The sequence below is a fragment of the Heptranchias perlo genome, chromosome 16, assembly GCF_035084215.1.
Source record: "Heptranchias perlo isolate sHepPer1 chromosome 16, sHepPer1.hap1, whole genome shotgun sequence".
Classification (NCBI taxonomy): domain Eukaryota; kingdom Metazoa; phylum Chordata; class Chondrichthyes; order Hexanchiformes; family Hexanchidae; genus Heptranchias; species Heptranchias perlo.
This window is the reverse complement of record NC_090340.1, coordinates 46,174,481-46,188,685: the sequence shown is the minus strand read 5'-3', so window position 1 is coordinate 46,188,685 and position 14,205 is coordinate 46,174,481. Positions and strand designations below refer to the sequence as shown.

Here is a 14,205-nt window from a genome sequence, read left to right as displayed (position 1 = left end):
CTTTGCTGGAGGATGCCTGGCTTGGCATTGGGGATTGTCTAGACTCGTGCTGCTAAATTGGCCTGTTCAAGAAAGAGAATTAGATTATCAATTAATTTACATGCAATATAGCATCCACTACCCCCCCCCCAACCCCAAATTTAAAATGTGTTCAAACTGTTAGCAATTCTTATTTTGGTTTGCAATGTGAGTGTGAATCTTCAAACCATATGTATAGATTATTGACATTAATACTGTGAGATTGGTGAAAATTTATAATGTGAGCTCAGCAGTAAATAATAGATATCGTGTCTTGTCATCATGGATCAGGAGTTGTTTATTATGATCTGAACTTCAATTTGCAAGGAACAGGGCTGGCTAATCCATATTTAGTTGCTGTTAATTTTTATGTGCTTTTGATTATGTCAGTAATAAATACACAGTGGGCATTATTCCTAAATGTTAGGCTAATGAATGTTATAATGATGGATATACTATGCCAAGTTTTTTTAATCAAATGGCATTGGTGCCTACATTTCAGTTTTTCCATGATTATATGCATCCTGATTTTAAATGGTTGGATGTGAGGAAAGATAAAGGTTCCCCTCCTTGGTACACTGCTTAACTGATGTGCTTTCTTTGTCCATCAGAATACCTGCCATTTAGTAATAACGTGATGCAGCAATATATAGATTCTTTACTTTTCATGGTTTCCAAGTTTCTTTGGGTTTAAATTCCTAGGAACTATTTTCTTTTAAAATTGATAACCCATGTTTCTTCCAGTTTGTTTCTGTCTCTGGTGTGTGCCGTGTGTAGGTGGTATGTCAGCCAAGCATAGGCATCTCAGATTCTAAATTTGTTTTTAGAAAATTGGCTCTAGTATTTACAGCCATATAACCTGACTGAGATTTGTTATCTTAGCACAGGCCAGCGGTTACAGTTGATTCCTGTTATGCAGAGAAGTTAGAAAGGAGCTCATCCTAATTACAGTCATGTGAACTGAAACATTGACCATTACTGCCAGTCTTTGTCCAACTGTGCAGTGCTACTGACACTGGAAATTGCATACAGGTTGTCTAAATATTTTATGACTAAGGCTTTGGTTTGTTTAGTAATTCCTCACAAATCTTGATGATGAGGTACAATAAAACTCCAAGCGATCAGCCTCTCCACAGTGTTGACTATCATATTGAGAAGCCAGCAAGAGAGCATTATAATAAGAGTACCACTGTAGTGCTGTGTGACCATTGTTATTACACTGCATTGGATTGCCTAGTGTAAACTCACCTTTTCCTTAGACGTTTGCAAGAGGATCATCAGAAGCTACTATTTTGATGCCAGAGAAAGCTGTAGGCTGGTACAACTTTTTGTCAAGGGAAATGATAATTACAGCACCATTAAGGAATCAGTTACAGAAAATTCAAAATGGGTTTGGATCTCAGTAATAACTGAGCATTCTGTTCAGTTATTACAGTAACCCTTAGGTGTTGATTATGATTGAAGATATAACAGGCATTTAGAGTTCATTGCAATAAGTAGCAAAATTTCACTGCTGACGTTAAAAAAGTTACAAATGTTGATCCACAGAAGAGAATCAAATGAGGAGACATTTATTAAGGAAGAAGAATTCTGCTGAATATTAACTAGTTATAAGTTCAGGAAATGGATAAGGGAAAAAAGTCAAACGATCTGATCTGAGTTGATTGGCTCTGATCAGGCAAACCACTACAATAACCAAAATAGAACACAGTAAGAGAGAATGTTTCAATCAGAATTCTTTGTTTGAAGCAATTCTTGCAGATCTGATGGACCCTTAAAACTAGGGTACAACAATTTTTTTCATTAACCCAAGGGCTAACCATACCAGCTGCTTGATATTTCAGAATTCTCTTGATCCAACCCCAGTTCTGACCATCATTACCTTCTCGATAGAGTCCTTTTCAGACCACCTTCCATAAAGACGACAGAGCACATATGACAGCACATGCAATATTCCAGTAGTTGGTATTTACATTAAGGGTCTATATTATGTTCCCCGTGTCATGCTATCGTTTTGATAGATTTTGGGCAGTAAAGAGCACAAGTGACATTGAACAGGAGGAAATACCTAGCGCCACACTCAAAAATCGTGACAATCTATTCCTGATGTCTAATCTATTCTTGATCTCTGTTTTGATTGATATTCTTTTAGAAACATTTAACAGTTAGCTTGGACCCTTTAAGTTTCTAATGTTAAGAAGGAGTTAATGAGAAAGCCCACTGTTTTCTCTATGTATGTTTAAGTTCGCAGGCACGGAGAGTTTGGGAGTGGTGCAAATGAGCAGTATAACTCAGTGTTGCCTACTTATGACACTGTAAAGTGTCATGACACTGGACAAGTGTCAAACTTATTAGGTGCAGAAAAACTACACCTTTAGGCTCCTATTTATGCCTCAAGGTTTAATTTTGTTTATTACTAGTGTGGTCTCAGTTTTCTCTGATATTGTTTAATAATTTAAAGGAAGTTTCTGACCTAACAACATGCATTTTAAATTATAACAGTGAACAGCCCCTTATTAAAAGCCAGTGTTCAAACATTTAGAGCCCAGAATCTAAACCTTAATTGTATTGCCATGATGTTGCTTCAGTCTTTTCAAGTGAACTGTTTTATTGGATGACATCAAGTCACACATAATATGGGCACGTCACTGAGATTCAGCCCATGAGATTGAGAGTGGAATACAATGAAACCTTGATTATCTCCCATCGTAGCTGCTCTCATCTTCCTCTCCCCATCCCGGATAATGGAAATTGGCAGATAATTGAGTATGTATTTGATCATACATATCCAGTATTTTGATTGCACTTTATGCTGTTGTCAGTCTAGGCACTTTTATTGCATTCAGGCACTGTTTCAGATCTGATGAATTTAATTGTTTTCCCACCAATGTTAATTTTTTGACCAAGGTCTGACTCCCATTGGTATGACAACCAGACCCCACTCTCTTCTAGTCGCCCAACCTGACGTTGGCTTCTATGAAATTTTTGCAGATGGTTGAGATTGAAGAATGGGAGCACAGATGATCAGGATTCCATTTTGGTCATTTTAGTTCCTCAGTAAGTGCCATCACTCTCTGGCCACAGTCTTTCTGCCTCCTGGAAGGAATCTACTACTATTGTGGAATGTATAAACTAATGTGGACTGTGTAATAGTTGTTTTAGGCATAGGTGCCTGTCCACTTCAAGATCTCTAGGCTGTTGACAGGTCTCCAGCTGCAACTGCAACTTAAGAGTACTGTGCTCATTTCTGGTCTCCATATTACAAAAAGGATACAGAAGCACTGGAGAAGGTGCAAAAAAGATTTACAAGGATGACACCAGAACAGAGAGGTTATAACTATCAGGAAACACTGAACAGGCTGGGGCTCTTTTATCTAGAAAAGAGAAGGCTGAGCGGTGACATGGTAAAGGTCTTTAAAATTATGAAGGGGTTCAATAGAGAAGATGTTTCCACTTGTGGGGAAGTCCAAAACTAGGGGCCATAAATATAAGATAGTCAATAAATCCAATAAGGAATTCAGGAGAAACTTTGTCACTCAGAGTGGCTAAAATGTGAAACCTGCTACCACATGGAGTTTAGGCGAATAGCATAGGTGTATATAAGAGGAAGCTAGATAAGTACATGAGGGAGAAAGGAATAGTAGGATATGTTGATAGGGTGAGATGAAGTAGGGAGGGAGGAGGCTTGTGTGGAGCATAAACACCGGCATGGACCTGTTGGGCTGAATGGCCTGTTTCAGCGCTGTAAATTCTATGTAACTGATAGATCCCCCTTTCTCTAACATGTCAGCAGTAACAGCTGTGTTGCAACTGAGACACTTGTGTACGTACTCACATCTGGTACCACATTCATCTTGAAGATCTTTATGGGCAAGCTAGGATGGTGTATGAAAAGTACTAATTCATAATCTGGGAACTCATTTCTGATTTGCATTCCTCAGGAGTTATTGGACGTCATGCCACTCTACATCTTTTCCATATATATATATATGATTGCCTTTAAACTCATCAACAGTTAAGTGTTACACCTAAAATTAGGTCTAGAATTAATAATCTGTTACATAGCTGACCCCATACAATATTCCTAAATTTGGTAATAATTAGAATATATTCAACATTGGGAGTAGGAAATAAAGATGTTGTATTAGTCTCGAGAGGATTTTCTTCAGACCTTTGGGTCAGTTACACTGTCATTCCAATGTGGGGAGATTCATGCTGTAACACATTCATGCCATAACTAACATGTGTATTCAATTCTGTCAGCAAGTACAAAGTGTTCTATTTCTCGAGCTCACAATCACTTTGATGAACATGAACCATATAAAAAAAATTAGATTTCACAAAAATGTCACATTTTCTAAATGTTTCATTTGAATATTGCTGCAATTATACCATCTCTGAAAGTGCTCACATTTTAGAATTGATGACTTATCTATGCTGTCTATTTTATACTCAACAAATGATGCTTTCGCCATGTTGAGCACTTTAATATCAAACGTCTGCATACATTATAAATAATGACGGGCACTTAGACAAGCTGTTAAACAAATCTGTCTTAGTTAATAGCACTCTTCTTACTTGCAACTGCCTTTCATAATTTACATCAAACTCATCCAGAAGCAATAAAACATCACTTACCTGTAACGAACACTGGTGCAAATCGCTTGTAGTTCTATTTTGTGCCAAACATATTATGCAAAGAAATCCCGAGGCTTTTTTAAAACAAATTGTCGTGGCATACGGAATACAGAACCTTCAGTAAAAAATGATTGTTTCCTGAATAGTACAGAATATTTGTGATCATTTTCATTTATGTGTAAGATATGCATCATAGAAATATTTTTCACATCTTCGTATGGATTTTTTAAAAAAGTAATACGGTATCAGAACTAGGAGAGAGCATACGATAGAATGCAAAACCTCCAGCCAGTTGCAGCTTGTGCTTTGGTTTTGTAGTCATAGATTGTCATCATGTTTTAGGCATGAAACAATATCCATTTCACTTTCATACTCTGGACCAAAAAGTGATATATTTCTACAGCAACTCTTTCTATAATGACAATCCCAATAACAAAAAAAGGCTGTGCACACTTTATCAAATGTTCCCTTCTAGTTAAGTCTGCACATTCATACCTCTCAATCTTTAAACCAACCAATCAAGGACATAAACCTCAAAATCAGGAATGAAAATCTGAATTAGGAACACTTGTTTTTGATTTGCTTTCACCTCAAGCCTGCCTTGAGCTCCATTTTACACTGCACATGTGTGTTGGATTTGTATCTAAAAGTCGCTGAACTGATGCCAAGCACACAGTATAAAAACAACACAACTGTAGTAATACAAAAATAAGATGCCTAGCAGGAGCGATGAATTTAAGACATTGGTCACCTCATGACACAGATATGTGCTTATGGAGGCTCAAGGCAGGCTAGAGGTGATACTCATTCAAAAATAAGTGTCCTTGATTTTGATTATTTGTTCCTGACTTAAGTTGTGAAGATGTGTTTCTTTACCCAGCAGTGTACAGCATGCTTTAGGTGCATCAACTATTGCTTTCTCTGTTCTTCAATTCCAACAAATTCTACAAATGCCAGTCATTTTTATTACATATTTTTAAAATTTGAGGCATCACACTTCAGACAACATGGGGGTCGATTTTAACACCCCAACCCCCATCCCGACTGGCAGAAACCAGGAGTTTCCACCCCTATCTGGCCGACTGAAATTTTAAATTGCAGGCGGCAAGGATACCCGCCCCAAGTCGGTGCAGATCAGGCTCCAATGACGTAATTGGGGCTCAACTGCTACTTTTACTTGAGGCCTGAGTAGGGCAGCAGTGGTGGCTACTGCACCAGACCAAAGCTGTGGGGATCCGGATTCATGGGCAGAAGAGACACAGGTAAATGCAGATTTTCAATTCTTTTTATACACAAGTTGCCTTGTGGGCCAAGAGGAATAGGAGTGCCCCTGCCCGAGGCTTCCCTCACTCCCCAACCGCAATTCCCTTCCCAAGCACTCCAATGCATTTACCTTGTGCCGGAAACACTTCCACTGGGTTCCCGGCAACGGCCTCCGACCTGGCCGACTTTAACTGCCACTGAGCCTCCCTGCTACTTCTCCGGGACGGGACAGGACAGCTTCTTACTAGGCCACATTCCCACCTGGGAGTAAAAATCAACCCCAATATTTCAAAGTGGCAAATGTTTCTTTTTACCTGGAGCCAGAAATCTACAAGCACCTCCTAATCTGCAAACTGATCATTGGCACCTGTCCTACAACAACAACTTGCATTTATATAGCGCCTTTAACGTAGTAAAATGTCCCAAGGTGCTTCACAGAAGTGTTACCAAACAAAATTTGACACCGAGCCACATAGGAAATATTAGGACAGGTAACCAAAAGTTTGGTCGAAGAAGTAGGTTTGAGGAGCGTCTTAAATGGAGGAGAGGTGGAGAAGCGGAGACGTTTAGGGAGGGAATTCCAGAGCTTGGGGCCTAGGCAGCAGAAGGTACAGCCACCATTGGTGGAGCGATTAAAATCAGGGATGCGTAAGAGGCAAGAATTGGAGGAGCGCAGGGATCTTGGAGGGTTGTAGGACTGGAAGAGGTTACAGAGAAAGGGAGGGGCGAAACCATGGGGAGGGATTTGAAAACAAGGATGAGAATTTTAAAATCGAGATGTTCCCGGACCGGGAGCCAATGTAGGTCAGTGAGCACAGGGGTGATGGGTGAACGGGACTTGTTGCGAGTTAGGGTACAGGCAGCAGAGTTTTGGATGAGCTCAAGGCTATGGAGGGTGGAAAATGGGAAGCCAGCCAGGAGAGCATTGGAATAGTCAAGTCTAAAGGTAACAAAGACATGGATGAGGGTTTCAGCAGCAGATGAGCTGAGGCAGGGGCTCAGTGGCTGGAAGCTCATCTCAGGATCAATTAGGATGCCAAGTTTGCGAATGGTCTGGTTCAGCCTCAGACAGTGGCCAGGGAGAGGGATGGAGTTGGTAACTAGGGAATGGAGTTTGCAGCGGGTGGGGAGGGTAGTGAACAGTGAGGAGGATAGTGATAGACTTCAAGCGGATAGAGACAGGCTGGTGGCATGGGCGGACATGTGGCAGATGAAATTTAACGCAGGAAAAATGCGAAGTGATACATTTCGGTAGGAAGAATGAGGAGAGGCAATATAAACTAGAGGGCACAATTCTAAAAGGGGTACAGGAACAGAGAGATCTGGGGGTATATGTGCACAAATTGTTGATGGTGGCAGGGCATGTTGAGAAAGCGGTTAAAAAAGCATATGGGATCCTGGGCTTTATAAATAGAGACATAGAATTCAAAAGTATGGAAATCATGATGAACTTTATAAAACACTGGTTCAGCCACAACTGGAGTATTGTGTCCAGTTCTGGGCACCACACTTTAGGAAAGATGTGAAGGCCTTAGAGAGGGTGCAGAAGAGATTTACTAGAATGATTCCAAGGAGGAGGGACTTTAGTTACGTGGATAGATTGGAGAAGCTAGGGTTGTTCTCCTTGGAACAGAGACGGTTGTGGGGAGATTTGATAGAGGTATTCAAAATCATGAAGGGTCTAGACAGAGTAGATAGAAACTGTTCCCATTGACGGAAGGGTCAAGAAGGTGATTGGCGAAAGAACTAAAGGTGACATGAGGAAAAGCATTTTTACACAGCGAGTGGTTAGGATCTGGAATGCACTGCCCGAGGGGGTGGTGGATGCAGACTCAATCATGGCCTTCAAAAGGGAACTTGATAAATATTTGAAAGGAAAAAATTTACAGGGCTACGGGGACAGGGCGAGGGAAAGAGGGATTAGCTGGATTGCTCTTGCATAGAGCCGGCGCGGACTCGATGGGCTGAATGGCTTCCTTCCATACTGTAACCTTTCTATGATTCTAAATTTGTGCTCATCCAGTACTGGATGTCGGACAAGCAGAGTGACAAATGAGAGACAGTGGTGGGGTAGAGCTGGGTGTCATTAGCGTACACGTGGAGTCCTACTTCACAAAGCATAATTATTTATTCTTGTATATCTTAAATGCAGCATGTGGTACAGAATCAGTTTTAAAAAGCCTACATCAGCAAATCATGAGGGAACTATTCTTCAGTGCACAAGGGGCAGCTTAATGATAAACGTGTTTATAGAAACTGTGTTTATGATTTTGCAACACCCAGCGCACAGAGGAAATCTTTCACCTCCATCATATTCTTTTTCTCTCCCATGCCTATTCTGCTGAACAGAATAACAAATTCGTATAGATTAATTTAACACAGGAATTCTGATTTATGTTAACTACAGACAATAGTAGCAATATTTTCTTTAATTCCAACAAATTCTACAAATGCCAAGTCATTTTTATAATTTTTTTTTAAAATGAGGCATCACACTTCACACTTAAATGGCAAAAGTCTAAAATAAAATGTTTCTTCCTACCTGGAGCCAGAAATCTACAAGAACCTCCTAAGCTGCAAGCTTCTTCACCACAGTGATTAACTTCTAATTGACCTCAGGATGCCCTGTATAGACAGCAGTTAGGCTATGTGGCTTTAAAGGCCAGGCCACATTACTTACAGATCCAACTTCAGCAGAAGAGTAATACATAGCATAACACTCCCGTCATTATAAAACAATGTATCATCCAACTTGCCATGAGCAACCTATCGGCGACCCACCAGTGTTCTAAAAAAAAATCATTGCGTACACCAGAGAATTCAGATAATTTTATTATTATTGGAGTCAAACTCGTCATCTGCTTACCCACATACTTGTAGGGAAAAAAAATCTGATTATTTGCATTTTTGTTTTTATTGCCCACAGCTCACTACGTTCAATGAGGAGAACCTTCAGCAGCACAGGCAACTTGAGAAAACCGAAGCCTCTTGCTGCCAACTGGAACTTCGATTAGAAATCTGCATCCTGAGAGTCCAGACTGAGCCCAGGCACAGGCTACACTTACCTGTTCGCCACCAAAGCAATGCCAGGAAGAGTTTTTTAACCATTGTCGTGATTAGTCATATTATTCTTTCCAACAAGGATCTATAAGATAATTCTAAAATAATCTTTGAATCGACGATTGTGCCAAAAAACAGAAATTAAAATGTAAGAAAACTGGGTTACTTGGACATTTGGGTTGGATTCAAACATCAAATGCCCTGACAGCTCAGGTTCAAAAGAATCACAAAGAAATATGGAGACCATTCCCTAGAAAAAAACGGAGGTGAAATTGGAACCCGCTGCGCGTGTGTTCAGGGCAGAAAATGGGTGCAGAGGTCCACTTTAGGGAGCCAATCTCCAATGCTTGGTGCAAGCACTAGGGGTATGCCTGGCATTCATGGAAAACAGACACCAAGGGCACGATTTTAACAGTGAAAAACGGGTGGGTTGAGGGCAGGAGGGGCATTCAAAATTGCAACCATTTCAGACCCGCCCACTTCCGGTTTTCACCAGGGCGGACGAGGGGCAGGCGACCAACCCACTCCCAGGAGGTGGGTCCAGCCTTAAAACTTTTCAAAGAGGCTTTGGGCCTCCATTTTCCCACAGTTTCTGATTTCAACCCCGAGAGGGCCGGGACTCCCGGGCCTGCTCTTTCACACTTCGTGAAAGGAGGCAAGAAGGCCCGAGACCAACAGGTAGGTGCCTTTCTGGCACAGTTTGTGGGCCCGGAGGAGCAGGAGTGCTTCCCCCAGGCCCAACAAGCCCACCTGCAGCGATTCCCCAACGATCGCGGACCCCCGCCCATGATTCCCCCCCAATGATCGCGGACCCCCCCCCCCCAACAATCGCGGACCCCCAATCCCAACACTCCCCCGAGACTGACCCCCCCGATCCCTCCCATGACTGACGACCCTGTGACTCTGTGCCAACCCATGCCCACACATGCCCCCCCCCCGTGCCCACCCCCATCCATACAAACAAAGACTTACCTGAACACATCGTCTCTCTGGCTGGTCTCCCGTCCGACTGAGACCAGCCTGTCAATCAGGCTGATCAGTCGGACGGCAGACCGACAAAAAAAATAAAAGCCGTCCTTATGTCAAAATCGTAAGGACGACCGGGAAACCCATACTTTCGGGTTTCCCATCCGCAATTTGGCACCCCACCCCCTTCCCGGCTCGGGGTCAAAATCATGCCCCAAGTCTCTTCATTATGCTAATAGGGGGCCTAAGGTCTGTTTTAGGACCCTAACCGGAAATTGTTTGCCTTGAACGCAGCAGTGGTCAGATTTCCTGGTCTACATGCGGCCTAACCAGTGGTCCATAAAGGAACCGCTGCAGGCCACCACCAAAAAGGTACATTTTTTTTTTAAAACGAACCTGAATGTGGAGCCAGGAGGAGCAGGAGTGCTCCTCTCAGCTGCACATTAAAACTGCGGGCCACTGCTGGCCTCTCCTTCCCCCACCCCCCTCCCTCCCGATTGGCTCCCGCACTCCCTCCCCCCCCCCCCCCCCACCCCCCGGACTCACCTTAGGACCTCGACTCCCCGCATCTGGCAAACTGCCTCCTGGGCCACGACTGGAAACCGCAGCTCGCCAATACTACTCTAATGAGGCCGGTGGGCCACTCTGGCATGGTCCTGCTGCCAGCTTCATTAGGCGCCAATTGGTGCAATCCAATTTCTAGGCCATGGTACCTCACAAAGTGGCCATAACCTGTGAGTCTAAGTAGTGGCACCAGACTGTTTTAACATGGGAGCATCACAATCTGCAAGCACTGAGGCCAATTTTGAAGCTCCTGGCACTGTCCCGGCTAAGATTGGCTAACTGAACCCAGACCTTGGATCAAATCTGGAACGTTCCTGGTCTGTGTAACTCGGTAGTAGACCATGCAGTATGTTTACGCACTAAAAAAGGTCACTTCATGGCAACTACGAAATACTTTGTGATTGTAATATTGCTTAACCATTCTACCTGCTCAGAGAGTTTCCAATGTGGATGACAGAGGGTAGAAGGGATTATAAAAATAACCCATCACTTTTTTAAAAATGTTTTTTTTAAATGAAAGTGATTGATTACACAAGTAATCCTTTCTGTTTTGTTCTGCTTATTGCAGGAATCCTAGTTTTTAACAAAGGGTGATGCCGCACGTCCTAGAAACCAAGCATGGCAAAACTGTAAAGTATTTTTTTTTACTTTTATACTGAAAAAAAGGGCAGTATTTTTTTTTAATTGAAATCCAAAACATAGTGTTTAGTTAATGAGTCCTACTTTGAATCAATCTTTGATCCAAATGTTTGAACATTGCATCTCACAGTTTGAACCCTGCTAAATTGTTTTACTGTCGAAGCAGTCCCATATTGGGTAATATTGGCACTGTACCATTCAGCCTACTCAAGCATCTCGACATGTTTACTGACAATCCGTCAAGAGAGACAGGCAATTCATTTACTCACTCCAGTCATAAGAACCTATTGTTTTCCAAGGAGCAGACACTCAGTCAACAGAGTCACCAAAAGCAATATCTAAACTTAAACTATCAATTACAGACTCATAATCTCATGGTGTCTATGGCTACAAACTTTATTAAATTACTTTCCACTTTGAATGCACTGTTGTCAATACTATCCTATTGTCAGTGTGTAAACACTTTGGGGGTCAATTTCTGCAGGGGTTCTCCTGGTCGCCTACCATAACCTTGGCGGAAAAGTCACAGAAACCCTGGAAAAAACGTCATAAATTCCGCCCCCCCGCCACAGAAATTCATTCCCTTGAACAGTAAGGGCCAATCATAACTAAGTACCACTTATTATACTTGCTGGTACTTAACGATTTTTATGAGCTCAGCTGTGTTAATAGTATTGATCAGCTTTTTTTTTTTTTTTTTATTTTTAACTGTGACCGTAAAATCCTCTGCTGGTGCAGTGGTTCTCAACTCAAGATAGCACACAGGCAGAACCAGTCTGCATTTTTGTACAATATATAGTGGAGGACAGCTATATCCTTCCTGTAGGGCTTGTGCGTGCACTGAAAAGCGTCCTTCATGCTCCGATCTTCACATATCGAATGGTACATGCAAATAAGATTTCAAACAAAAAGGATTTCTCATTTATTGGCAGTTATCTACTTAATATTTATTACCATCGTGTTTTCTGCCTGCTATAAATGGGAAAGCAATTTGAATAGTACATTAACTATCTTTTTAAATTGATTATTCTATAACTCCTTGATTATGAAGAGGGAAACTTTGTTGCTGTGCTTATAGTTAGCATTCAGTATGATGGTAGAAGTGGAACCTTTTTTTCCCATTGTATGTATGATGCTGTTTTGCACAATCCAGATTTTTGTAAAAAGTTTGTATCTTTTACCTGTATGTAACTCTTCGGCCTGTTCGTAGGCGCTGCAGAAGATAGCATTTATCTTAAAATTGATGTTTTCTGTGCACTGTGAGTGTGATAATGAACTGACAATCATAAAAACCTCGGAGCTAGATAATAAATGATCAGCTCATAATTCTGTGTGTTTTGTAATCAGATAAATAAACCTTATTGGAACTATTTTACATTCACCTTTGTGCAATTCTTTCATATGACAAAATCTCAAAACTATTTGCAGTAATATTGTTAGGTTACCTTCTCCAGGGCAATTAGGGATGGGCAATAAATGCTGGCCTTGCCAGCGACGCCCACATCCCATGAACGAATTTTTTAAAAAGGTGCCTGTTGCTGATTAAAACCATGACTGAATAACACTTTGGACAGACACATATTTGCTACTTGGAGAGATCCCAATCTCAGCACTTCCCTAAAAGTAAGAACAGAAAATTGGAGGGTGAATCTAACCAGTCCACTCCTGCACAGCTCCTAGCAACCATAGGATCTCTGGAGCAGATAGCCATCTGCTTAGTGTGGTTCCCAGTTTGGTGTGGGCTAAATAAAACAAAAAATGTGGGGGAAATCATTTCCCCCAAAAAATTCACAAAGTGGAAAAATACATAGTTTGAGTTTTATAATCCTCTCCAAACTATTTTTTCCATTTTGTATTTAATTAGGCAGTACCTTAATTACCCGATATCTTTTCCAAGAATCTGAATTAAAAGGAGGCTTCCACAGTTAGCAGCAAGTGAACAGATTAACATGAAAATCCTGTGTCCCAGGAAAACTACTTTTTGGAATGGCCAATTATGTGATGGAGACCAAAAGGGAAGGGAAAGTATTGAGGACCCTCACGTCTACACATATTTTATGGCCCTCTTGTACTTTTCAACACAATCTGAATCCTTGTCATAGAAATTACAGCACAGAAGGTGCCATCTGGCCCACTGTGTCTGTATTGTTGCTAGTTCCTCACATGAGCACCTTGGGACGTTTTACTTCGTTAAAGGCGCTATATAAATTCAAGTTGTTGTTGTTGAATCCCATTCCTCTGCTCTTTCCCCTTATCATATTATTCCTTTTGAATTACTTATCCAGTTTCCTTTTAAATAATATTATCTATGCCTCAGTAGCTACTTGTAATAAAGCTTTCAGTGTTCTGATAATTTTTAAAAAATCTTCTTCATTCTTCTAATGATAATCCTGAGACTATGCTGCATTGTTACTGATTCACTGATCGGTGGAAACAATCTTTCACTATTTACCCTCTCAAATTCTTTCATGATTTTGATAACTCCAGTGTAATTTTATTTGCATTAGATCTGTTATACTGATTTCTTACCCTAGACAGTTGGATTCTCAGTGAAACCTCACGAACTTTAAGTTGGTGGTTGCAGGTGGTGTGCCTAAATGCAGAGGAACCTGAAGTGTCCACGGTGTAAGGCCAGTAAAATTGCCATCAAGAAAGAAAGGACTCAGAATTGAAACTTGTGGAGCATGGAAGAATTGCTTTGATGTGCAGCAACATTGTAAATAGGGTTCACAAAAATTACCCATGGTCGTTATTTGTAGCAAAACTGTAAAAGTGACCAGAGCAATTCTTCCCTCAAGGAGTCAGATTCATATTAGTAAGTATAGTGAGAGCATAACCATCACATAGATGTGTAGCATGACAGCATATCATGTGAAATAGTTTTTTGGGCATTATATTAATTGATGCAATACGAATCCACTGCATGACCACCACCTGGTGGAAGTCTCAACCCAATCAGCCCAGTGAGGTCTGAGACTCTGCTAATAGCTCCCTGTTCATATTTGAATATAGCATTTAAAATAATAGTAATTTGACTATAAAAAACATGAAATATAA

General features: G+C 41.2%; 1 protein-coding gene across 1 annotated transcript in view; it reads left to right on the top strand.

Moving 5' to 3' along the window:
* LOC137333349 (early endosome antigen 1) overlaps nt 1-9,124 on the top strand; it is a 586,801-nt gene extending 577,677 nt beyond the window's left edge. Inside the window, exons 41-42 of the mRNA XM_067997503.1 lie at nt 1,627-1,632; nt 8,846-9,124. Coding sequence (XP_067853604.1) covers nt 1,627-1,632; nt 8,846-8,933 — 94 coding nt within the window. The 3' untranslated portion in view covers nt 8,934-9,124. The remainder of the gene's footprint in view (nt 1-1,626; nt 1,633-8,845) is intronic.
* The last annotated feature ends 5,081 nt before the right edge of the window (nt 9,125-14,205 follow it).